At 35.3% G+C, this 25,056-nt stretch overlaps 2 protein-coding genes and 1 long non-coding RNA gene across 6 annotated transcripts in view; 1 reads left to right on the plus strand and 2 right to left on the minus strand.

Moving 5' to 3' along the window:
- The window catches only part of otoa (otoancorin), a 25,617-nt gene extending 15,129 nt beyond the window's left edge, over nucleotides 1-10,488 (minus strand). The window contains exons 1-17 of one of the 2 annotated variants that reach the window (XM_051866837.1): nucleotides 10,376-10,488; nucleotides 8,832-8,922; nucleotides 8,585-8,688; nucleotides 7,574-7,595; nucleotides 7,119-7,155; nucleotides 6,871-7,009; nucleotides 6,497-6,565; nucleotides 5,476-5,672; nucleotides 3,369-3,532; nucleotides 3,194-3,265; nucleotides 2,659-2,783; nucleotides 2,360-2,502; nucleotides 1,051-1,159; nucleotides 737-958; nucleotides 487-648; nucleotides 248-388; nucleotides 111-166 (exon numbers count right to left, since the gene is read on the minus strand). In XM_051866837.1, coding sequence (XP_051722797.1) covers nucleotides 111-166; nucleotides 248-388; nucleotides 487-648; nucleotides 737-958; nucleotides 1,051-1,159; nucleotides 2,360-2,502; nucleotides 2,659-2,783; nucleotides 3,194-3,265; nucleotides 3,369-3,532; nucleotides 5,476-5,672; nucleotides 6,497-6,565; nucleotides 6,871-7,009; nucleotides 7,119-7,155; nucleotides 7,574-7,595; nucleotides 8,585-8,688; nucleotides 8,832-8,886 — 1,817 coding nt within the window. In that variant the 5' untranslated portion in view covers nucleotides 8,887-8,922; nucleotides 10,376-10,488. Of the gene's footprint in view, nucleotides 1-110; nucleotides 167-247; nucleotides 389-486; nucleotides 649-736; nucleotides 959-1,050; nucleotides 1,160-2,359; nucleotides 2,503-2,658; nucleotides 2,784-3,193; nucleotides 3,266-3,368; nucleotides 3,533-3,691; nucleotides 3,764-5,475; nucleotides 5,673-6,496; nucleotides 6,566-6,870; nucleotides 7,010-7,118; nucleotides 7,156-7,573; nucleotides 7,596-8,584; nucleotides 8,689-8,831; nucleotides 8,923-10,375 lie in introns of those variants that run through there. The other variant, XM_051866838.1, reaches the window with a different exon arrangement.
- A 2,006-nt stretch (nucleotides 10,489-12,494) lies between these two features.
- LOC127497045 (RIIa domain-containing protein 1) lies at nucleotides 12,495-20,007 on the minus strand. 2 transcript variants are annotated; one of them, XM_051865139.1, is made up of 11 exons: nucleotides 19,827-20,007; nucleotides 19,360-19,472; nucleotides 17,960-18,082; nucleotides 17,834-17,861; nucleotides 17,689-17,742; nucleotides 17,396-17,431; nucleotides 16,453-16,528; nucleotides 14,052-14,201; nucleotides 13,774-13,850; nucleotides 13,647-13,693; nucleotides 12,495-12,608 (listed from the first exon to the last, which is right to left on the minus strand). In XM_051865139.1, the coding sequence occupies exons 8-11, from the start codon at nucleotides 14,130-14,132 to the stop codon at nucleotides 12,544-12,546; spliced, it is 270 nt and encodes an 89-aa protein (XP_051721099.1). In that variant the 5' UTR covers nucleotides 14,133-14,201; nucleotides 16,453-16,528; nucleotides 17,396-17,431; nucleotides 17,689-17,742; nucleotides 17,834-17,861; nucleotides 17,960-18,082; nucleotides 19,360-19,472; nucleotides 19,827-20,007; the 3' UTR covers nucleotides 12,495-12,543. The 2 variants fall into 2 exon arrangements, with proteins under 2 accessions (XP_051721099.1, XP_051721098.1); XM_051865138.1 differs by lacking the exons at nucleotides 12,495-12,608; nucleotides 13,647-13,693; nucleotides 13,774-13,850; nucleotides 14,052-14,201 and adding an exon at nucleotides 14,776-16,339 and having other exon boundaries at nucleotides 17,960-18,085; nucleotides 19,360-19,475; nucleotides 19,827-19,997.
- LOC127497049 (uncharacterized) overlaps nucleotides 16,558-25,056 on the plus strand; it is a 65,997-nt gene continuing 57,498 nt past the window's right edge. Inside the window, exons 1-2 of one of the 2 annotated variants that reach the window (XR_007925438.1) lie at nucleotides 16,558-17,181; nucleotides 24,241-24,396. This is a non-coding gene — a long non-coding RNA (uncharacterized LOC127497049). The remainder of the gene's footprint in view (nucleotides 17,182-24,240; nucleotides 24,397-25,056) is intronic. The other variant, XR_007925437.1, reaches the window with a different exon arrangement.

The raw sequence follows: 25,056 nt of genomic DNA on the forward strand, positions 1-25,056 counted from the left end.
TTAGTTATTATTTGTTTACTTAAGATTTTCTCTTTCCTATTAACAAAAAAAGATTCTTTAAGGGCTATGTAAAGTTAACTGTATTCTGTTGCAATAATAAAGAGTCTCACCGTAATTCACCAAGGTTGATCTTATTACCCAACATCTTCTTCAAAAGGAAAGTTGACTACAGAGAGATAAAAATAGAGAAAAAATTGATGGAACTGTATTAGATTTGGATTTTTGTATTACTGTCTAGTTTGTGTACTTGAGCAGCAGTCCAGCCGCGTCCCTGAAGCTGGTCCACAGAGCTGAGGTCTGCCTTCTCCAGCGTGGACAGAGACAGTGAAGAGAGGAGAGAATCTGGCAACCCCTTCACCAGTTCAGATGCGTTCACATCATGGCGGAACTGAGGAGTTGACAAAATCAAGAGAGAGAGAGGGAGGTTAAGCCTTAATAAGAGTTTCTTTCTCCTTATCTTTTCCATCTCTTTCTGAACAAACTTACCGCTTCCAGTAATGCTGTTCGTTGTAGGGAGGACATATTCTCACTCATAGTTTTCAGGGCTTCATTTCCCAGCAGACCTTCTGCCTTCACATTCTTGAGGATGGCACTGGCCACCCCTCTCACCATCGAACCCAGAGACAGCAGCTTCTCACCACTTATATTCTACAAAAGAAAACATTCTTGTGAAAACAATAAATGGGTAAATCGAGAAACAAAAAACAGTTCATATAAGCTGAGCAGAAAATCAAACCGTAGCATTTTCCAACAGTTTCTGAGCCAGAGCTTTAGCTTGAGCTGGGCTCCATTTGGCCTGTCTAAAGCTGCTGAGTGTGTTGCTCAGGTCCTTAGGGGTGAAGCGGGACAGTATGGAAAGAGGAAGAACAGACACAGAAGATCCCAGAGACTGGAGCATCTCAGGAGAGGAAGAACCGCTATCTTTCTCCAGAATGTTCTGTACTAACTGCCTCTTCACCTGAGGGAGGGTTGAGTGGAATAACAATAAGTTTACAGTTATGCTACAAATATTTGGGAGCAGCAATGATTCAATAAAGTGGCAGTTCTGACCTTGTCTATTTCAGAATTTTTACAGGCATCAATCTGAGACAGCAGTTTTCTACTTTGATTCAGATTCAGAGACAGTGCACCATCAAAAAAACAAGCCAGAGAGCCCAATCTGTGAAAACAGGAAAAAATGGGATTGAATATGTTGATGTTCTTGCATGTAGAGTGAGGGAGAAACCCTAAAAACATAATTGCGACTTGATATCTCATAATGCGACTTTATATTTTGCATGTTTGTTTTAAACAAATGCGACATTATATTTCACAGTGTGACTTTGTATCTCACAAGTGTGACTATATCTCACACATATTGGCTTTATTTTTTGCAGTTGCAACTTTGTTTCATGTATTTGCAACTTTATATTTCATAGTGGGACACTCACCAGCCACTTTATTAGGTATACCTCTTCAACTGTTCGTTAATGCAAATATCTAAACAGCCAATCATATCACAACAACTTATTTAGGCATGTAGACATGGTAAAAAAACATAAAAATAAAAATGGTCCGCTGAAGTTCAAACTGAGCATCAGAATGGGGATGAAATGTGTTTTAAATGACTTTGAACATGGTATGGTTGTTGGTGCCAGAAGGGCTGGTCTGAGTATTTCAGAAACTGCTGGATTTTCACACACAACCATCTCTAGGGTTTACAGAGGATGGTCTGAAAAAGAGAAAATATCTAGTGAGCAGCAGTTCTGTGGGCGAAAATGCCTTGTTAATGCCAGAGATCAGAGGAGAATGGCCACACTGGTTTGAGATTAAAGAAAGGCGACAGTAATGATGGCTACTTCCAGCAGGATAATGCGCCATGTCACAAAGCTTAAATCATTTCAAACTGGTTTCATGAACATGATAGTTCACTATACTCAAATGGCCTCCACAGTCACCAGATCTCAATCCAACAGAGCCAACAAGATGTGGTGGAATGGGAGATTCGCATCATGGATGTGCAGCTGACAAATCTTCAGCAACTACATGGTGCTATCATGTTAATATGGACCAAAATCCTGGAGGAATGTTTCAAGCATCTTGTTGAATCTATGCTACGAAGAATTAAAGCAGTTCTGAAGGCAAAAGGGGGTCCGACCTGGTATTAACAAGGTGTATGTAATAAAGCGGCCAGTGATGTCTCACAATTGTGACTTGGTTTAGTACAAATGTGACTCTCACAATGCGACTTTTTGTAATTACAACTTTGTTTCTCATAATTGCAACTTCACAATGTCACAATCAGTGTATTACTTCTGTTAACTTGAATATCATTTACCAAAGCATGCACTTAACACACACTAATGATGCAGATCCTAACCTGTCCATGTTTTGAGTGAAATTGTCACTGCTGGAACACTCTTGTTTCAAACGTTGAAAAAGTGTCCGGCCCAAGGCGGGCTGCATTCCACTAACATTATGAAAAGATGGAGAGAAATCTGGAGTCCTGAAAAACTCACATAGCTGAGAAAAAGAAAGATAATCATAGTCATTGAATTTGCTGAGTTATAGGTGGTTTTGGATTTAGATTATGTTATTATTGCTGGCTCTGAGACATAAACACCATGGAACAATACACATTATGTGTATTGGTTTACATATCATGTCACAGACACTGACCTCATTTTTAGGGATTGTCTTTACTTCCTCTAAGGGCAGTCGGGATAGGAAAGGTCCCATTATTGCCAAAATCCTAGCCTTCAGCCAGAGCAATCCGGGAGGACATGTATGGACTGCTGTTGAAGCTATTAAAAAGAAAGAAAGAAAGAAAGAGAGACAGACAAATGTTGAGTTTGCTTGCAAAGCACTCTCTAAGTAAAAAAAGAGTGCAAATAAATTAATAAATAAAATAACTTAATATTAAATAATATTAAAATAATCAAATAACTAATTATTATAATTTTATGTAATTAATAATTCTTTTATCGTTGGTGTTTATCTTTGGTGTTTTCCACTCTTCTGATTATGATCCATTGTATCACTGCAGTTCTCCATATAACTCTCCTTTCTTCCACCACATGCTTTTCTGTCTCTGTATTTGTTATCTTTTCTTTCCTAATGTTTCCTCTCCTTCTTCAACACTTTACCATTCCATTCCAGTTCTTCATTTTTTTTTTTTTATTCCAAAAATTAATTTTTGTTTTCAGTTCTTTACCATTCATTGCAGGATTGCCAGTCGCTTCAGCTCCTGGTCTGCTTGTCACACCCTTGGGTGGTGGGTCATTTTCTAGATTAGTCAATTGTTATTTAAATTATTATTCAGTTATTATTTAAAATGATTCAAATCTGTTTTGATAATAAAAGCTTATATAAGGTTATACAAAACTTACTAATGGTAGGTTTCTCCCGTGGTTTAGAAGGCAGGATGTTGGAGGGGGGTGCTTTCAGATGGCAGTTAAATTCATTCTGTGCAACTCTTTCTTTGACCCACCCTATAATCTCATTCTTCTGTTCCTCAGACAGAACGCTGAACACCTCACTAAACACCTTCATCCTTGAGCATAATGCAGGCGAGACGACAGACACAAACAAGGAAGCAAAATTTTACATCAAAATTATAGAATAAGGTAAAGGTACTCCATATGCAGGGGTGCACATAACTTGTTTGGTCTGGTTCTCAAGGGAGCACCTGGAGATGTTGATTGGTACTCACACTTTAAGCGACACGCTTATCCTAAAAGCTGTCCTCATCACTTTCCTCCTGACTGCTCTCCTTACTATCTTCTAGGGCTGCACGATAATGGGTAAACTGATAATCACGATTATTTTGCTCAAAATCATAATCACGATTATTAATCACGATTATTCTATCAAAAAGGGTAATGTAGGTGGCCTGTAGGTGGCACACCGACTTCATTTAACCAACCATGATAACATCGTTAGATGGTAAATCAATACAAAACACATAGTTTTTGGTGAACGCTTTGTAATCTGTATTCACATTAGATTTTTAAAGCAACTCAATTAGTTTGCAAATGAGACAAACCACATATTCAGATTGCCCTGCAAATTCGTAAAGCAAAGATAGATGCTCTTTGATATTAAAAAAAAAAAAAAAAATGTCCCAGTGGCGATATAATTTTTAACTGATCAACATTATGAAAACTGGTAAAACCTTTAGGAACTTCGGAAGATAAAACAGCGAAACTCCTAATATTATTTCCAATAATTCCAAACTATGTTAATTTTCCCGATTGAATTGTCACATATTGCAAAAGTGCATTCTGCAAACAGTAAGGTGGAGAACCGTGTTGTATTTTTTGGAATTCATCGCTGAAGGTTTGATCATGGCAGATTTAGTCACACAAATAGTACGAGTGGCTTGGAAGAAACAAAGACTGGCTGTATGACACTTTCATTGAAGCAGAATTGCGCTGTGAAGACCGCTAAACTCCAACGCACGTTTGTTTCCAGATCATCAGCGCTTCTTCCGCATTTAGACGGAGCGCGTGCACAGAGTTGCCAGATTGCACAGATTAAGTAAAACACCGGGAAGAGAGTATATCTTTTTAAGGGAAAGCTCTATTTGGGGGATTTGAGCTCTTTGCATCTGGCAACCACAAGCATATCCCAAAGAAAAAACATGTTTTCAGGATAAATAACGAGCGGGCCAACATCGTGACGATTGTAATCAATCGAGAGAAGCAGATATCGTTATCGCGATTAAAATACGATTAATCGTGCAGCCCTACTATCTTCTTTTATTTTATTTTACTAATATTAATGACACAGACAACAGCAAAGGCTGCTGTCACTTTAAGAAGGAAGGCACGGACCGAATAACTGACACATCCGGTTTCTTTCTCAACTGTTCACTTATGACATAATTGAGAGAATACTTGCCGAGACATGTATTTTGACCATAGACTGTAAGATTTTGACATAATTTTGTGTGTATGTGTCCGTTCAAGCGCAATTAATTCGGTGTTCGAGCGCTGTCTGACTGGCTCTCTTTCTGCGTGCGCGCGTTTCCGGGGTGTGAGGCTGTGCGCACAGATAACAGCTCGCGAGTCCCGATTTTCGCCTCTTCTTCCGCTTTTAAAATTGTTTGAATGTGTTAATTGGTGAGGCAAAACACGTCCAAATGATAAACTTTCACTCTATGATGGTTAAATTTAGCAGTTAATAAGCGAATCACATGCGTGCCGAACCGTTGGACCTTATCCGTACGGATCACGAATTAACTGCGATCTGTTGCACACCAAATAATTAAAGAACACACTTCTCATCATGATTGCTATCTTACCAGAGATAGAGAAAAATCCTACTCCAGTAAGTAAACGTGTCCCTGTGAACCGGTACTCAAAAGCGCTTCCCTCCATGTTTTCTGGTGCGCATCGTTTATTTTTTACCACGCATGCGCACCTGCGTACCACTTATGTGCACCCCTGTCCATATGTTCAGTCACTTAAGTTTAATAAAAAGGAATAAACTTACATTTCAGCCAGGTGAGAGCTTTGTGAAAATGCTGGAAGAACAAAGCTAGATGGAGGCATTCTAGATGTTTCTAAAAAAGGTTTAGCCGCCCATAGAAGCTTTGTTAGATCCTCTTTGTTGAGGTCTGTTCCGTTCTGCATAATGGCCATCCAGGAAAGAGGAGCCATGAATGCTTGCATGAAACAACGAGGGCTGTCCTGAGAGTGCAAATGTAAAAAAAGAATGAAGAGAAGGTATGTTAATGTCATTTTCCTTCCAAAAGAAGGCAACAAATATGAGGCACTACTTGGAAAAGAGTTAGCCCACCCGTAAGATCTTTGTTCATCTTCGTAACACAAAAGAGACAGCAATACAATCACCAATTTCAATGTCCAGAAAGGTACTAAAGACATCGTTAAAAGAGTCGACGTGACTGCAGTGGTTCAACCTTAAATTTATAAAGCGATGAGAATACTTTTTGTGCACAAAAACTTTATTCAGCAATCTCTTCTCTTCCCTGTCATTATACTTATGCAGTTGCCACAGTAAGCACAGTCAAGGCTTCCGTGTTTACGTCCGAATGCCGGCTCAGTGTTGGCCAAAGCTGCACATGTGAGCAGCACGACACATGCCTGTGATGCTGACGCAAGAGCCGGCCAATAATGAGTCAGCGTTCTGACGTAGAGCCTGGGAGCGCTGGACAAAAACAACGTATGAGAATGACACAGAAAGAAGAAATTGTTGAATAAAGTCATTATTTTTGTATTGTTTTTGTGCACAAATAGTATTCTTGTCGCTTCATACAAAGTCTTGAAAGTGGTGGTTATATTGCCATCCATGGACGAGTCATATACCTCTTGGATTTCATCAAAAATATCTTAATTTGTGTTCCGAAGATGAACGAAGGTCTTACCGGTTTGGAACGACATGGACATTTTTGGGTGAACTAACCCTTTAACTATCAACTTAACTTCATTCAAAATATATCTGGTCTTATATTATATTATATTATATTTTTTCTCTCTGGTAGTCCAGCACTAACCGTAGTGTTCCTCATGAGCTCAATCATATGGCCCATGTTGGTGCAGTTCTGCAACTTTTCAGCAATGCTCTGAATTTATTGTAGATTTCCCATCAGGGTGAACATAAAATAAAAGAAGAATAAGGATATATGAGTATCTTCATGTATCTCTCTGTATGTAAGTATATCCATTTGGCAAACGATGCCCAAAGCACTTAGCTAAATCTGTTGCCAAAAAGTTGGGTTGTTGGGTTGGGGTTAGGCTTTGGGTTAGATTTAGTGTGTAATAACTATAAGCGTCTTACTTTAACAACAAAAAAAGTAAATTGGAAGCCCCCAGTTAGATGTGATATGGCTAGGTGTGATATGCGTGTGTTTGGAATAGTGAGAGTTACCCAGCCTAGGCCTTGCTCTTCTGCTGTTTCATTGGACTGATTGGAGCGAGAGGGGACGGATGGAGGGAGGGAGGAGAGAAGCTCCATAAACATAGAGACAGGGCTCTCCATCGTCTGGTTTTGTGTTTGTGCATATGAGCTGAGAGATAAAAGGGGAAAATATGGAGACGTTTTCCATGCAATGTAATGTGATCATTAGTATTCAAATATACACCTGGGAATATATCATCAGTTCAGTGGCAGTCTACCTGTTCAGTGAATTGTTCATTACAGGCATGTGGTAACCTAAAACAATACAACCACATCATTTAATTAAAGACGCAACACTCTCCCTTTATGACTGGAAACAAAAGGAAAAATATTTGCTGGTTCTGAATCTTGAGAGAAACTAATTGCAATCTGACTTCAAAATATCAGATTGGATTTATGATGAAAGTTTAGCAGATTATGATGTCTAGTAGATTAATACATTTTGTTCAGGGCATGGGAGTGCTCGAATGGAACTTTTTTCAAGCTGAAATATGCAAATATATCCTACATGGTTTCCTTGGGCACTTGCGTTTGCATATGGTTTATGCAATATAGCCCTCTACATCATTTATCACATTAAGTACAGGTGCAACATATAAGTCATTTTGATACCATGATTATATAAGGCTAAATGGTAAATGTGGCTGTTTGCGTTCACGTTCAGACATTTTACCTTTCTTGGAGCATGTGATCATCTGTCAAAAAATAAAAGGAAATGTAATTGTTAAATTATGAAACAATGTAAGTGGACAGTGCTGTTTGTTCTTTTGAATAAGACTTACACACACAAAAAACTATATTGCTGATTAATGATTAATGACTCATGAATTATTTTATTTATAGATTTTTTCCCACTTATTAGACCGAGACTTTAAATATTTAAATATTACATTTGTAAAATTAAGATAATCTAAACAGAGTAAAATAATAAAAATAAAAAAAAAACACTTCAATATTTATTGTGAAAATTATTTATGTACATTTTATGTCATTCCACTAATTTTATTTATATAGTTAAGAGCATGACTGAAGTGAATATTCATGTGATAAATCATGTGATGTGTGAAGGAAACAAAGGAAAATACAGGTAAATATCACGTGTGAATGTCACGTTCTGTGTTGTTTTTTGTTCCTGTTATAGTGTGAATGTTCTTATTTCCCTGTGTTTAGTTCCTGTTTCCTTTGTTTCCTTGGTTCCTGTTGCTAGTTTGTTTCTATAAATTGCCATCACCTGTGTCTTGTTTAAGTACGTATTTACCTTTGTATATTATGCCCTCAGTTTTCTCAGTTCTCGGTTGAGTATTGTCTTTATGTTTTGCTTGTTAAATTGTCCTGTTTTTGCCTTCTCCTGTTTGGTTCCTGTTTTTATCATTATTTCAGTTAAAAGTACGAGCTGTATACATCCTCATCTCGTCTCCATGCCTTACTACACAGTCACAGTGAAGAGAATATTTTATTGTGGATCTTTTCTAATCAAGCTGTAATTTTGTTAAATTGTGCCAAAAGTGTGAAAATATTATTTAATTGTGTCTGTTAAGGATATATAATATCCTTTATATTAATATAAAATTTCATTTTTGGTTCAGAAAATAGTGTTTCAGTAGTGCCTATAGTTGAAGAAACACCTATTATAATTTTTCAGTATTAGATGCAACCAATGATATTGTGGTAGGCTATAAGTTACCAGTTTCTTGGCCATTTCCCTGAAGTCTGCAGGTAGTTTCGGAAAGGCTATCGCTGACTGGTTACGATCAGGCATCTCTGATGTTATCCCAGCGAGGGACATTGCTGTATGGAATAACAGCACAGTACGCACAGAACATTTTTGATGAAACTAATGAAGTTTTGTTGTTTGTTGTACTACAACAAGCTTTACAAAACTCTATGTAAGATCCAAAATGATCCAAAGTGATACTGTTAAACTAGTTTACCTGTAGCCCACTGGACTAGAAGAGAGAGGATCAAACCCTCTCTATAAAACCCCATCACGTTGTTCCCTGTTCTCTTTCTCCAGATGAGGCTCTATAGGCAATATGGATTTAGAAGATTTCAATGAATTCATCACATTGCAGTGAATGCACATTATAAATAATCATATTACATAATGCTCTCCTGCATATACTGTATATAGATATCAGTGATCGCTTTATTATCTGTAATGACACAGGTAAATCACATGTGGACAATCCAGACATATCTGATTACATGCAAAACAGTTCAATTCAGTTGCATTAATGTTTGCATAGCTTGCATTATTTAAACATGCAAGAACAAAAATGAAACTGTAGATACTCAAATCATTTATGTAATGGATATAGGCATGATTTTTGAATAGCAATAAATATACAAAATAAAAGGTAGGCCACATTAAAATTAAACGGAGACTATGTAATTATTTAACATGTTAACGCAAAAACCAGAACCAGTCTCCACCTGTTTTAAAGGGTCCCTGTTGTATGTGTTGTTCTCTCTATGGTTATTGTAGGCATGCCAACTGACTCTCAGGTACTGCATATACCATTCTCACATCTACCTGTGAGGATTTAGGACGAGTGCTAGGATACTGCCAGTATGAGATCACTCTCACTGGAATACAGCTAGAGAAAAACAGCCTTTTATTCTGACCCAGAGTAGCTGTATGACAAGGCAAATCAGTACAATTTTACCGATGATTGGATTTCCTTTCATTTGAATAGTTTATTTGTTTTGGCCCCAGAGCATTATGTTGCTGCAAAGAATATTTTCAATGGATGAACTGAGCCCACATTAATGACATATTTTGCTCAAATATTTTCTTTTTCAGTCAGCCTCATAGTAAATGAACCATTAAAATTACATATCTTTTCATGCATTTTCCATCTGTTTGCTGGAATTATCTTAGAGTCAATATTTATGTTTTCTTGCAAAGATTGCTGTTTAAAAAGATAAATACATTTGTGTCTATTAAATAATCCTCCCTTAATTAAACCTTAACAAATCATTGCACAGTAATAAAAAAGGTTGCAAAGTATCATAAAAGTGTACTCCATGTGGTTACATGTAAATTAACTGGTATTATTTAATCCAAAAATATTATTTAATATAACAGAATCAATCTGACTACATTAGGTAACACAAACAGAGGTAATTTTGGGGGTGTTAGAGCAAGTAAAACCAGACATTCAATAGGTCCTGGTGTCTTTTACAATGTACAAATGTACAACCATCCCTATAATAGAAGTATATATTTTAATGAATGCACTTATAGATCTGATAATACACATAAGAGTCCTTTTTAAATTCACAAGCTTTACCTAATAAGAAAAAAAAAACATTTAAATAGTATTATTTTTAAGAATTTTAATTATTAACTCTTTCAGTGTACATGGGTGTCACCGATATTAATATAAAAGTAGTGATTGAAATAAGCTAAAGCAATAAACTAGTAACCAGGATGTTTAAGAGTATAGGCTAAAAATGTAATGGAGGTACTCACTGTGAGTGATGATTTTGAGATCTTGAGACGCGAATATAACCGAAGCTGACAGTCGATTTTGAGATCTTGAGACACAAGTAGAACTGAAGCTGACAGTCTGCTGAACAGGTGCACACTGGATTCATTACAACATGATTTTCCACTCTCATGTCTTCTCAACCCCTCCCACCCCAGAATATTGAAGAGTATCTAGATGTTCAGTGCAGGTGTGACAGCTATGAAATTGCATTTGTGAATTTGTGAGGGTAAGACCTGACTTTCCATCATGTGATTTTAAATAATCAGACATAATGTCACAGACTTTTCTTATAGCAGTTGAGATTATTATTTAAAAAATAGACTGAACATATCTTTCTGCTTTTACATGCTTAATTATATAGGTTTTTGGGGTTAATGAGTTTCATGTACCGTACTAAAGTCAAATGTTACATTGACAATTAGATGCTTCTGTGTGAATGAACAGTTACTTATTAGGTCCCTGATGACTTGTTAAATCCAAAAACCAAACATGCCGCTTGCACAATAGTTCACCCTTGGGTAGTCAAACTGTAAACTGTAAAATGAAAAAGATAAAAATGACCAGCTCAATGTAAAAAAAAAAAACGCCACTAAGTGGGAATGCAAAGATAAATTCAATACAAATTCAGGACAAATCCATGAAAACTGAATGAAAACAAAAACTGAATGAAAACAAGTAGTTCAAAATGTTCTATCAAGCAGTTTATGCTAAGAATCAAAGTAATATGTAATAGAAATAATTAGTGAGTCATTAGTGTCAGCCTCCGTATGTCTTGACATACAATCCCAAATCCAGGAAAGTTGGGACATTTTATAAAATGTAATAAAATCAAGAATCTGTGATTTTTAAATTAGCTTTAACCTTTACTTAACTGACAAAAGCACAAAGAAAAAATGTTTTCACTGGCCAAATTAATAGTATTTTTAAGCATAAACTGATTTTGATGGCTGCAACACATTCTAAAAAGTTGGTACTGAGGCTAAATAAAAGTGAAAAGACTATAGAATATCCAAGTTAAACTGTTTTGAAACAGTCCGCAATTAGCAAATGAATTGGTAATAGGTGAGTGATTGGATACAAAAGGAGCTTCCAAGACTCTGTCTTTGCAAGCAAAGATGGGATGAGATGAGAGAATTGTCAAATAATTCAAAAATCACATTTCTCAATGCAAGATCACAAAGTATTTAGGTCTTTCACCACCTACCATACATAATATTGTGAAAAGATTCAGGGAATCCAGAGAAATCTCAGTACACGTAGGGCAAGGCTGGAAACCTCTGTTGAATGTGCGTGACCTTTGACCCCTCAGATGGCATTGCATGAGAAACCATCATGTTACTGCGTTAAATATAGCCACATGTGCTCAGAAGTATTTAGTAAAACCAAAGATGAAATGACATCAAGATGGCATCTTTCCTGGGAAGCAAGACAATGCCAGGCCTCATTTAGCATGTGTTACAACAGAGTGGTTTTGTAGACACTCAACACAATAGAGTGGATGTGCTTGACTGTCTGCCTGCAGTCCAGATCTGTCTCCTACTGAAAATATGTGGCCCATAATATAAAGGAGAATCAGACAACAATGACTAGACTGTTGAGCAGCTGTCTTGTATCAGGCGAGACTGGGCAAAAATTTCACTTGCAAAATTTCAACAATTAGTATCCTGAAACATTTAAAAAGTGTAACTAAAAGGAAACGTGATGTGTCACAGTGGTAAACATGGCTCTGTCCCAACTTTTTTGGAGTGTGTTACAGCCATCAAATTTCTTTTTATTTACAAAATACACTTGGTCAGTGAAAACTTTGAAAATCTTTTCTTTTTACTTTTGTCAGTTAAATAAAGAGGGAATTAACAATTCACAAACATTTTACAAAATATCCCAAATTTTCAGGATTTGGGGTTGTACTTAAAGAACAGAAAGACCTGTTCAATTCAGCCCATTTCATCTTTCATCCCTGTGGACTCATTTAGCAAACAAGCCTGGACTGCCCTCTCCCATGATACATTCACGATAATTGTTGCTGATAATGGAGAGGTACAACAAAGGCGCTTTCAAACACAGTTACTATATGCGTATACAGAGGGATCATGACAGACACACATTTTATCATTTTTTATTAAAAAACAAAAATGCAAATCCACACTTTTCACTTATTGTGGATATTCATTTGAGCCTGAATTTTCTTTGACAGTCCTGGGTCACTGAAATGATCTGGGAGAGAGAGAGAGAGAGAGAGATATGTTGGCCTTAAAGGGTTAGTTCACCCGAAAATTAAATTTCTGTCGTTAAGTACTCACCCTCATGTTGTCCCAAACCCTTAAGACCTTTGTTTATCTTCGGAACACAAATTAAGATATTTTTGATTAAATCCGAGGGTATCTGATCCACACATAGGCAGTAACGTCATTGCACCTTTTGACGTCCAGAAAGGTAGTTAAGAACTACAGTGGTTCAACATTAATGTTATGAAGCAAAGAGAATACTTTTTGTGGGCGAAAACAAAACAAAAATAACAACTTCATTCAACAGTTTGAACCGTTGTCATTTGTATACTCAGTGTAGGCTTCCTTGTTTACGTCCGAATGCTGGCTCATTATTGGCTGAAGCTGAACACGTGAGCAGCACGACGCATGCATGTGATGCTGACACAAGATCCGGCCAATACTGAGCCGGCATTTGGACGTAAACAAGGAAGCCTTCACTACGTATGACAACGGTTCAAATTGTTTTAACTACCTTTAACGTTGCTGCCTATGTGTGGATCAGATACCCTTGGATTTCCTCAAAAATATCTTAATTTGTGTTCCGAAGGTGAATGAAGGTCTTATGGGTTTGTAACAAAGTACTTTATGAAATTAATGACAAAAATTTCATTTTTTGGTGAACTAACCCTTTAATTTAAGAGTATAATTTAACATAATTGCACACATAATAATGACAATGTACTATCATCATCATCATCATCATTATAAACTCAAATAAGATGTAATTACGTCTTTAATTACATTAGCTCAAGAGAAATTTCTGTTGTAATAAAAACAAATGTTTTTGAAGACAAATAAATGATTCTATGTGAGAAACAGACTATTTACATGATGAAAAAAAATCTAATCTAATACATAAAACACATTCTGAATGTTATCAGGAGACTGCTTCCAACCAAGTTATTTGCAAGAAAGTTTGCAAATGTGTCAGATAAGAATAGGTAAAGTAATACTTTTATTACATGGGACAGCTGAAAAAATATACCTGCTGCAAATTCACGAATATCTGTAGGCCTTTTCAGAAACACTTCCCTGTTAGAGACAGAAAGGCATAGATGAATATTAAAAAATGTGCTGCATAATTATGATGATCATAAAGCATAAAGACTTACCTTAAGAAGTCACTCAGTAACATTTCAACCTCTGGATGAGATCTTAAATATTTTTCATTAGCTATCCTCGTCTTGATCTGGAGTAAGACATGTGAATTCACAAATTAATTTCGAAACATCTGCTTTAGCAAAAAACAATCACATTTCCCATACATTTTATTTAATATATCATAAATCAAGACTCACGTAGACTACTTCACGACGTAAGTTAGTAGACCTTTATCCATCTCCAATAATATTTGCAGACTCGTGAATAACTTTCAACAGCAGAAAATTACCTTGAACTGATGCAGCTTCTCCTGCTGCTCGGGGCTTAAAGCGCCGAAATCGAGTTTCTCCAGAGCGTTTCTCTCCGCCATAACAGCGTGCTGTAGCGTCTATGCTCTTGTCCCCAAGCACCTGATGTTGACGTTTCACGCATTCTGTTGCTAAGCAACACACATTCTATGTATTAATTTCCTTTTTTTAACCTTGTATTTTATTTATAATTTATTAATATTTATTTTAATGTTTAAACTTGATTGTTCTAATTTGGTTGAACTTGCTAATATGTCTACAGTTTTTTTTGCGGATAAATGAATAATACATTAATATATAAATAATTAACCGATCTGTAAAAGAGACTCGCACTTTTTTTTTTCCTCAGTGGATTTTATTGGATGACGCCATTCTCTCTCAACAACAACGAGTCATCATGGAAACAAACAACAGTCTACTAAAAAGCAGTGACTTGCTAAACGTACAAAATTAGTTAACTGAACTTTGATCATTCTTTGATCTCCTCAGCATACAAACTGAAACAGATGGCATGTAAGGCCCACTGGTAAGTGCTGTTTTATTAATTTAACGATGCTATAAGCCTATTTTATAGCTAGTCTTTTGTAACCATTTCGAACAGACTGAGTCGTGTTATTGTCAATTCAAAGAAATGTTGTTGAATCTTAAAAGCGCTTCTTGTTCACACACACGTATACAAATCCAAGCGTTGACAAAATCAGAGACTTGAGAAGAACCATTCGCAAAGTTTAATGGCAGTTTCAGAATAACCCAAGACACCAAGAGTAAATGATAGCTACAGAACAAGACAACAGTAACAGTCGAAAAATGATTGCCCAGACCTACAGTAGGAAACAAACAAGATAACAAATAACACATGAGCGAAAACAAACAAGAAGGCTACATTGACACAACACACCACCAATATGCTAGTTAACCACAACATAAATCCAAATCATACATGTAAAATTACAGGTAATGTTTTAAACTGTGCAGACAGTGACCTCTTGTGAATATTCCACACGTAACACAAACTGAAGAGTCGGGGAACTATTGTAAATTAGGTGCCTTCTGCCATTCTGGGAGGAAATACAAACTTAAAACATTTACGTTAGCCTTCATAATATAATATATTATAATATAATATAATTTTTAATTACTCTCTAAAAAGTATTGCATTACTTATTACTAATTACTTTCTAAATTCCATTTCAACCATGAAAAGTTTAACAATACAAGGATAGACATGAAACTGCTCTATTAATTCTTTCAAATGAGTAATATAAAATTGCATAAATTATTCTTGAACTGACCAAAGTATTTAAATGGAGAAGTTTACATTAAAAACATACATCAAAGAAAAATCTCCACCAATAATGGAACGTGCAAACACAGATAAGCGGAGTGATACTGACAGTGTTGAAATCCCAATGTTGTTGGTCTATAATAATATAATAAATAAACTAAACCACCAGGTGGCGGCAATTGACTGTCTTAAGTGAGTCATTGAGTCATTTATTCAAACGATTCGTTCAAACGGTTGATTCATTTAGTAGTGAAAACACGGTTGAGTGTTGCTGTGAGATGCGCTATGGTTCTGCTGTGATATTTGTTTGGAGCTATTTTCGCTACTGAAATAAAACATAAACCGTTAATATTACCTCTAAAATGTAAGTGACTTAATATTAACTACTGCTTAACTGTCGTATGAAATCGGTGTCACATTTTCAATCGTGATGGTATTCAGGAAGTCGTGTGATGTTGCTTAACTGGATCATATGTTATAAATATAAAAACTCTACATTTTGATTTTTTACCGCAGTATATTAATTGAGTTAATTAATTGCGCTCATTTGTTTTAATTTAGCCTACTCTCGAGAGGGTGCGCCACGGCAACATTGTTACCGTCAGTACATTATACATATTATTATTATCTTTTTATCGATTGCCACTTACTCCAAATGTAATAAAATCAGAATCATTCTTGCGTTTTGGTGATTAATAGTTATTATTATTGTTATTAACATTTTAATCAGGCTACTTGTCTGGTCGAGCAAGTAAAATTCTCTTTCACTTGCCCCTTTTTGTTCCGGACAAGCGTTAATGTCGAGCTCTGTAATGAATATAATATAATATAACATCATATAATTATAATATAGAGTGTATTAATTGTATATAGGATAATGTATCATTATGACTCCACGTCATGTATTGTTGTTTGTTGGGCAAGTACAGATGCCTCCAGGTTAATTCTACTTAAGCAGGATGGTTTCGTTCATCAGCTGAGGCTCTAGTAGGAGCATATTTTGCAGTGTTAGAAAATTAAACAGGGTAATTTAATTGTGTTTAGATAATAAATGGATATAGCTGTAAGTAGTTTTTATGCATTAATGTGTTAAATACCTGTACGTCCTGCAGATGAAGAAAGCCAAAATAACAAGGCTTATGGCAAACATGGCAGCAACAGCAAAGACACAATCTGTAGAGAAGGAAAACCAAAATCACACAACAAACAATACACTGCTTTCATGACACTTGTTTTAAGATAAATGCTTTTCAAAACAAATATACTTCATTAATATTAACTACAAAAATAATAATACTAATAATTCTAAAAATTATCTGCTGATGATGATAATAATAATAGATATTATAAAGATGATATTAAAGATAATGCTACTACAAATACTAATGATTACTAATTTGCTACCACTTGTACTGCATTCCCTCCCCATCTCCAGAACTCTAGTTTAGTTTCCCTAAACCTCTGAACCAACATATAAATCATTTTTTGTTTATACTTTTAAAAGGTTCCAAAGATAATTCATAGTTCAGTGCAGTTGTTTTTGGTCGTACTTGATATGCGAGTTGGATTAGCTCTATGACTGATTTTTGACACGAACTGGTCGTTTTTTTGGGGGAGTGGCTTTTTTGTAAACTTGCACAACAGGAACTTCACAAGCTGTATTTGTGCAAGCTTCAGCAAATCTAGAGGGAACTTCAGATTCATTTTGTATTTCGTGGTTTTAAAAACTTAACCTACAATGAGATGAGGATAATTATTACTGCTGTTATCCTTTTGTTTTGTGTAGAATTTATGAACTTCAACCATAACAAAGACAGCGGCGTCTGGTAAGAAACAGTGTGTGTGTGATTTACATTAAACTTGTTATGCAGGCAAACTTTGATGGTAAAATGGTGATCATCCTTATTTTTCTCTAAACTGGACATGTTTTGAAATGTGGCTACATTTTTGCCAGACAGTAGTAAAAAATATTGCCTGATCACTTTTCCAAATGCTGGTTATTTAGTCATTCATTATGGATGTTTTACAGACTTTACTTACAGTGTTGTCTCTTTGACGAACGAGAGGATGATATATCTGTAAATGCAATTATATTACAAAAAATCATTACATGGATTTACAAAAGCTCCCTGTATAACATGTTAATATGCAGTACTATATCCCTACCACCATTTCCTAACTTTTTCAAATTCTTTCTTACCAAAACAAAGGTACATTTGCTGTGCAAAGAAGAAAAAAAAAAAACGTATGTGTTCTACCCCAATGCTTGACTTTTAGGTCATTTTTATCTCATTAAATCATTTTTAAAGTGTTGCAAAAGGAATATCGTTTACCTCCAAATGGCAGAGATGTGTTAAAAACTGGATTGTCGTCGGTAGAATTGGTACCTGATATAACACACAGAATTGGATGCCATTGTAATCTTGCAATATTGTTGTATAGCTTCTGTTAGAGACAGCAAAAAGAAAAACTACTCACAAGAACATGTGAGCATCTTGGTGTAAATCTACAAGAGAATCAAAAAGCATTTGATTTGTAAATACAATCCTTTAAGTATAAAGCAGTAAACATTCTGAGCAGATGAATATTTTTTACTGAACTCACAGGACAACTGGCATGGAATGTGACTGAAACTGGACAGTAATTCACAGTGATTCCGTGACGAGTTACTTTTTTGAAGGGAAGAGCAAAGTATGTAGAATTTCCATCCAGGATTGCTGTGAAGGACTGCTAGGGGACAATTGTAAACAAACATGGTGAAAAATGTAATACTGTTTTCTACTTTTGACTATTGTCTCTGATACAAGACAAGGCAAAACAAATTGATTGAACAATCAATGACAAATAGTATCACAGAAAATTAGAACATGCAGGGTAAAACAGGGCTATATCTTCAAATAAACTGAAAAGTTTGTCTCAAAATATACAAAGTTTCTGAAATTGTCATTAACTATGAATCTGCAACATTTAAAAATAATTGGTAAATCAAATAATTGATCAATCATTTGATAAATCAGCTCCAATTCAATCTTTGTCATTACACCTTGTAGTTAGCAACTCATAATGTAGCCTAATAACTGCACATAATGTAAAAACTGCACATATTATAATAAGTATTACATTATTAATGTAATAAAATGTTCATAATGTAATAATTTTCTCAAATCGTAATAAAATCTTGAGCTCATAATGTAATAACATTTTTTACATTATGATAAATTTATTACATTGTAAACTCACCAAACACGTCATATTTTCATAATTGTAATAGCTTTTAAAACATAAAAAAAACCCATTAGCATTCCCTTACAGTATTAAAAATATAAATCCAGTCTTACCTGCGGAATGCAACACACACACACACACACACACACACACACCATTTACAACATTTTTATACAGTGTTGGTATTTAACACCGTTATTTAACAGTATGTATACTTCTTGTAGATGTATACAAGAAGTAGAAGTAGTAGTAGTAGTTATGATAATAATAATAATAATAATAATAGTATTAGCAGTAGTATCAGTAATTTTTAAAATTTACTGTAAAGGAATACCAGTGCTTTATATTTAATAAAAAATATGAGAATAATAATAAGAATTGCATGAATATTTAAATGTTGAATTTCAGGGGTAGTTTTTAAAATTTTTAAAAATGTACTGTACGGGAATAGCCTACCTGTTTTTTATGTTTTAAAAGTTATTACAATTATGAAAATATTAAATGTTTTTGGTGAGTTCATAATGTAATGCATTTCTCAATGTAAAAATACATTATGAGCTCAAGATTTTATTACGTTTTGAGAAAATTATTAAATTATGAACCGACTTACCGACAAGCGTTTTGGGAGAAAAAAATTAAAAATGTTATGAAATGCCTTTCGCCCGTTGTACCCTGGTGACATTTTATTTCTTTATTAATTATTCATTACATTTAAGGTTAAAAATAAATGAAAATGCTTAATGGCCTGTCAGAGGAGAATAAGTTGTAGTGATACTTACATCAGTGGTCCACTCTAGATCACATTTGTCGTTTTGCACGTTCAAGGTCACGGCTTCGGGCAGGTCGAAGTCGTAGGAGTGATCTTCTCTCCGCATCCCAACACACGTTTCATCTGCTGCGACGAAATTCATCAAATTAGTCAAAACGATCGTATTTCCAGCATTAAAACGGGTTTTGGAGTTTAGCATCAGCACATGTGGGCTACTCATTCAACTCTGTGGCTATTCTTTGAATCGACAGGTTGCTCAGAATGTCATAGGAGCTCCTTTTAACACAAGTAAAATAAATTTTATACGACAAGTTATATGAGAACTTTATTATCTCGTAAATCGCTAGCCTAATTATATGCCTGTTTTCTTTCTCTAGCGGCACATATCAGTGCTCGTCAGTCGTCATTATAAAATGCATTTTCGTTAACAACGATATCTTAGAAAATGAAATAAAATGGAAAATATCGCTATCTTACCTTCGAGTGATTTTCCCTCGATAAGACAAAACCACGTATTCGGAAACAATAAAAGAAACAACAGAGCGCTCGGCATGGTGATATTAATAGCCCACTGTAGATACTAAAGCTTTCTGCTGAAACAGACGGCGACACTGCTCACTTTTTGTTTTCCTGTAACACCCACTGCGCGTCACCGAAGCATTTTTAAAGACATTTTAAGACATTTTTTTTGAAGGCACGGTTTGCCGAGTTGATATTGGAAAGGTGTGTAAAAACGCGATTTCCAGCCACTGTCTCTCATAGAAAACACAATTACCCACAGGAGTGCTGCTATCCAGTGACTTGGGACTCTATTATTAAAAGCAAACAAAAACAGAGGCCTCTCAAAAAAAAAAAAAAAAAAAAAAAAAAAAGTCATAGGCATTCTTTTTTTATGTTCTTTGTGATACTGAAAAGACTTTTAGATTATCAAACACCAAGACATTTCTTTTAATAATAGTTTTATTAATAATTAATAATAATCTATGGAGGAATTAGCAGGCTACAAATTGCCATTGACAAAATATACTGTTATAAGCATGTTTTGTTTCACATCTTACATCATTAAACAGTTACAGTACATTCGTTTTGTTTATAAAAGGTGTGTCATTAGGCCTGTTTTCTTCTGGGATGCAGATAAAGTCACGGGAGGAGGGGCAGGGAAAATCAAAATCCCCAGACATAGTCAAGAAAGTGTAAAAATGTATTTTTATAAAAGGAATAGAGAGATGGGAATCCATATGGTTGTTGTCATGACACCAAACCCATTCAGCTTGTCTGGTCAAATGAAATCAGCATAGGGGTCAGGTGAGGCCACCCGCAGCCTCAGAAATTAGATATATATAAATGCAGCCCAAATATCTCAAATTTGAACATGAAATTTGTATCAAGAAATATAGAAAGCGCTGCACAATTATGTTATTCACAGATTAAATGTCTGTAAAGAGACTAAATATGTTGTGTCATTAAGTGTAACCTGAAGCAGAACATTAAGTGTTCTGCTTCAAGTTACTGAGTCATAATGTTAATTATTCACACACTGGCACACCCAGAAATGCATTCATATTAGCTTATCTATTATGCCATTACAATTTGGATTTAAACAACTCTAATGAACTACAAAAGCAAATCATAAGGAAGCAAACATCTATTAAAGTCTGATGCATAAACATTTATCTTTAATATAATTTGCTGTTAAATGAATGGAATAATTAAACAACGTGATAATTATCTCAAATTGTTTGGACATGTTATGTGTGTGTGTGTGTGTGTGTGTGTGTGTCTTTAAGACAACTGGAAAGTACCTGCCAGTAGCTGCATGGGGGAAGGTAACAAATAAGATTTAGCAGTTTTGTGGACATTTTGGTCTCCTTCTAAACAAAATATGTTAAATATCTTGGGACAGAAACAAAGACCTTCAGTCACAAACTTTCATACTTCCATACGTGTGCATTAGACCTCTTTAAAAAAAAAGGGCAGGGACATTTAGGGAATGGTTTGTCAATGTTACCGAATGCATTAAATAGAAATAATGTGGCATAGTTTCTCCCAAACCGAGGACTACTTGTCTGAAAATGAACACCAGCTTGGTAAGGCAGTATGCATTTTATTGAATATTTGATTTGACAAACCAGTGTATTCAAGTATTCAACATCACAACAAATGTCTGTGTGTTCTTAACAGGTCAGTGGATATAACTGTTGTTTAAGTTAAAAAAAAAAGTTTAAGCTCAGTTGAAAAATACAAACTAAATGCATGACATTTTTATTTAAAATGAGTAATCATTATTAGCAAAGCCTTTCTATATAGGAAGACGGTGCACTCCTATTATTTATGAATGGGAGAAAGTGCAACACCCAATATGGCGAATAAGCCCCGCCTTAAGAGCCAATCGTTGATTAGTAAAGTCATCGCATCCCTGTTTGATGTTCTTTGTGATACTGAAAAGACTTTTCGATTATCAAACACCAAGACATTTCTTTTAATAATAGTTTTATTAATAATTAATAATAATCTATGGAGGCATTAGCAGGCTACAAATTGCCATTGACAAAATATACTGTTATAAGCATGCTTTGTTTCACATCTTACATCATTAAGATGTTTTGTTTTGTTTATAAAAGGTGTGTCATTAGGCCTGTTTTCTTCTGGCATGCAGATAAAGTCACAGGAGGAGGGGCAGGGAAAAACAAAATCCTCAGACATAGTCAAGAAAGAATGTATTTTTATAAAAGGAATAGAGAGATGGGAATCCATATGGTTGTTGTCATGACACCAAACCCATTCAGCTTGTCTGGTCAAATGTAGGGATGCACCGATCCGATATATAGCCTATATTTATATATAAATATATTTAGTTTATGTCATGTATGACGCAAACATGATAAACAAGCCATGAGTCATGAATGAAGGAATCAGCTGGACTCCTGTTTATTTTGAATGTCTACCAAGCTAGTGAAGCTATTGGTTTATTTACAGTTGTTGCACTGATGCACAATTATTTAATAAATATTTCACTACATTTGTGTCTGTTTGTTATTTTGTTTTACAAAGTTAGGAAAGTAATGTTTAAGTCAAGCCTGATACCTTGCACAAAAGAATGATCCCAGTTTCTTCCACACAGTGAGGCATACAGTTTATTAGGTAATTTAGCACTTTTTTTAATCATTACTTGAATATCGGATCGGTATCGGCCGATACTGAATCCCAGGTATCGGAATCGGTATCGAAAGCAAAAAAGGCGGAACGGTGCATCCCTAGTCAAATGAAATCAGCATAGGGGTCAGATGAGGCCACCCACAGCCTCAGATGTCCCAAGTATCGCCCACACTCAGTTCACTAAACATCTGATGTATAACTGGAAAAATCTTGGCAAATCAGATGTCTAAATCTACTCAGACTTCTGCTGAATCTCTGGTCTGCCGGGAAATAAAGCCACTCACGAAGACTGTAACAATGAGTGTTGTGAATATGAACTATTCAAACATTTTGAAATCCAGCATTTAATTGTTCGTGTTATATATAGCTATTTTAGAGAGTTTTGTTTGTGGTACTTTGTTTGAATGTAAAAGAAATGAGATATAGGAAAATTATCATCTTCCCAACATATCAAAGGATTCCAAATTATTTCTTGTCTTGATTGTTGAACAATCGTTAGGTATTTTGTCAATTAGACATACAGTCAAAGGAATCAGTGAACCCTGTGGCAGAATTTAAATATTGTGATTTCTGTCACTATACTCAGGGCAAACACTTTCCTCAAATTGGTTTGAAGGGAACTGTAATGTTTAATGTAACTACTTTGGATTTAAACAACTCTAATGAACTACAAAAGCAGATCATAAGAAAATAATATAATATAATTTGCTGTTAAATGAATGGAAAAATGAAAACAACATGCAAATGCAAAACTGTGATAATTATGTCAAATTGTTTGGTCACGTTATGAGTGTGTGTGTGTGTGTGTGTGTGTGTGTGTGTGTGTGTGTGTGTGTGTGTGTGTGTGTGTGTGTGTGTGTCTTTAAGACAACTGGAAAGTACCAGCCACTGGCTGCATGGGGGAAGGTAACAAATAAGGTTTAGCAGTTTTGTGGACATTCTGGTCTCCTACTAAACAAAATATGTTATATATATTGGGACAGAAACAAAGACCTTCAGTCACAAACATTCATACTTCCATATGTGTGCATTAGACCTCTTTAAAAAAAAAAAGGGCAGGGACATTTAGGGAATGGTTTGTCAATGTTACCGTATGCATTAAACAGAAATAACGTGGCATAGTTTCACACAGCAGGGTTTAGAGAAAATTCCTGGCAATGTATGGGTGTGATGTGTGAGTATTCTTTTATATGACTGAATTCTTCACACAAAAATTCTGCCATCATTTACTAACCCTCATGTCATTACAAAACTATGCTTTTCTTTCTTGGGCTCCAATGTTGTTGGGGTTTTTTGGAATGTCATCTTTTGTGTTCTGCTGAAGAAAGCAATGCATACAAGTTTGGATCAACATGAGGGTGAGAAAATGATGACACAATTTTAGTTTTTTTGGGGGGGGGGGGACTATTGTCAGTGAACATGAGGCCATAGTAATTCTATTTAACTTTTGTTATAAAGTCTCAGAATGAACCAGAAAATATATTGTGGATGATGAACAATTGCTACAGATTTCTGTTCTCTTAGGCCAGGCATTTATCACCCAGGTGACCTGTCTGTAGCTTTCTAGTAATCAATTAGTTCGGGTGTGTTTGATCAAGGTTGGAGCTAAACTCTACAGGACAGTGGCCCTCGAGGACCTCGAGGTCTTAGGCTCTATTCATTGTATTAAAACATTAAAAACAATTACTTCTCCTTTGCTGTAGGCTAATGCTATTCATTAATGTTTTATTTCCAGAAATGCAGCTATTGGTTCACAGTTGGACTTGGAACCCTGACAGCAGTTTACTTCAGCTGAAATTTTTTCAAGCAAGGTTATCCAACTTTTCTGAAAAAGATGCTGTTTGGATAAAGAAAACCGAGGACTACTTGTCTGAAAATGAACACCAGCTTGGTAAGGCAGTATGCATTTTATTGAATATTTGACTTGACAAACCAGTGTATTCAAGTATTCAACATCACAACAAATGTCTGTGTGTTCTTAACAGGTCAGTGGATATAACTGTTGTTTAAGTTAAAAAAAAAAGTTTAAGCTCAGTTGAAAAATACAAACTAAATGCATGAAATTTTTATTTAAAATGAGTAATCATTATTAGCAAAGACTTCATATATAGGAAGACGGTGCACTCCTATTATTTATGAATGGAGAAAGTGCAACACCCAATATGGCGAATAAGCCCCGCCTTCTAAATGAAAGAGCCGATCGTTGATTAGCAGCTGCGTTTAGAAGCTCTGGTTGCTATAGAAACATGGAGCGCTGTCAGACTCACGCTCATGAATTTATTTGAATATAAGAAACAAGCTTTATAAAACTGTTGTTGTCAGATTTCACTTGTGTTTTTAAAAATTAAATTTAATCGTAAGCTTTGTGAGCAGTTTTGGAGAATTTGATGTTTCCCCATTCAAAAAGATAGAAGCTGCCCAAGAGGCGTTTCAAAGATGGCCGCCGAGTGAAATTTCTTGTCTTAAAGGAACTGTCATAATGACTGATTGTGAAATCTGTACGTATTCCTGTAGGCTACTGTAAACTGTAAGCTGAAAAGTGTTGTGTAAT

This window comes from Ctenopharyngodon idella, chromosome 16, assembly GCF_019924925.1.
Source record: "Ctenopharyngodon idella isolate HZGC_01 chromosome 16, HZGC01, whole genome shotgun sequence".
NCBI classification, from domain to species: domain Eukaryota; kingdom Metazoa; phylum Chordata; class Actinopteri; order Cypriniformes; family Xenocyprididae; genus Ctenopharyngodon; species Ctenopharyngodon idella.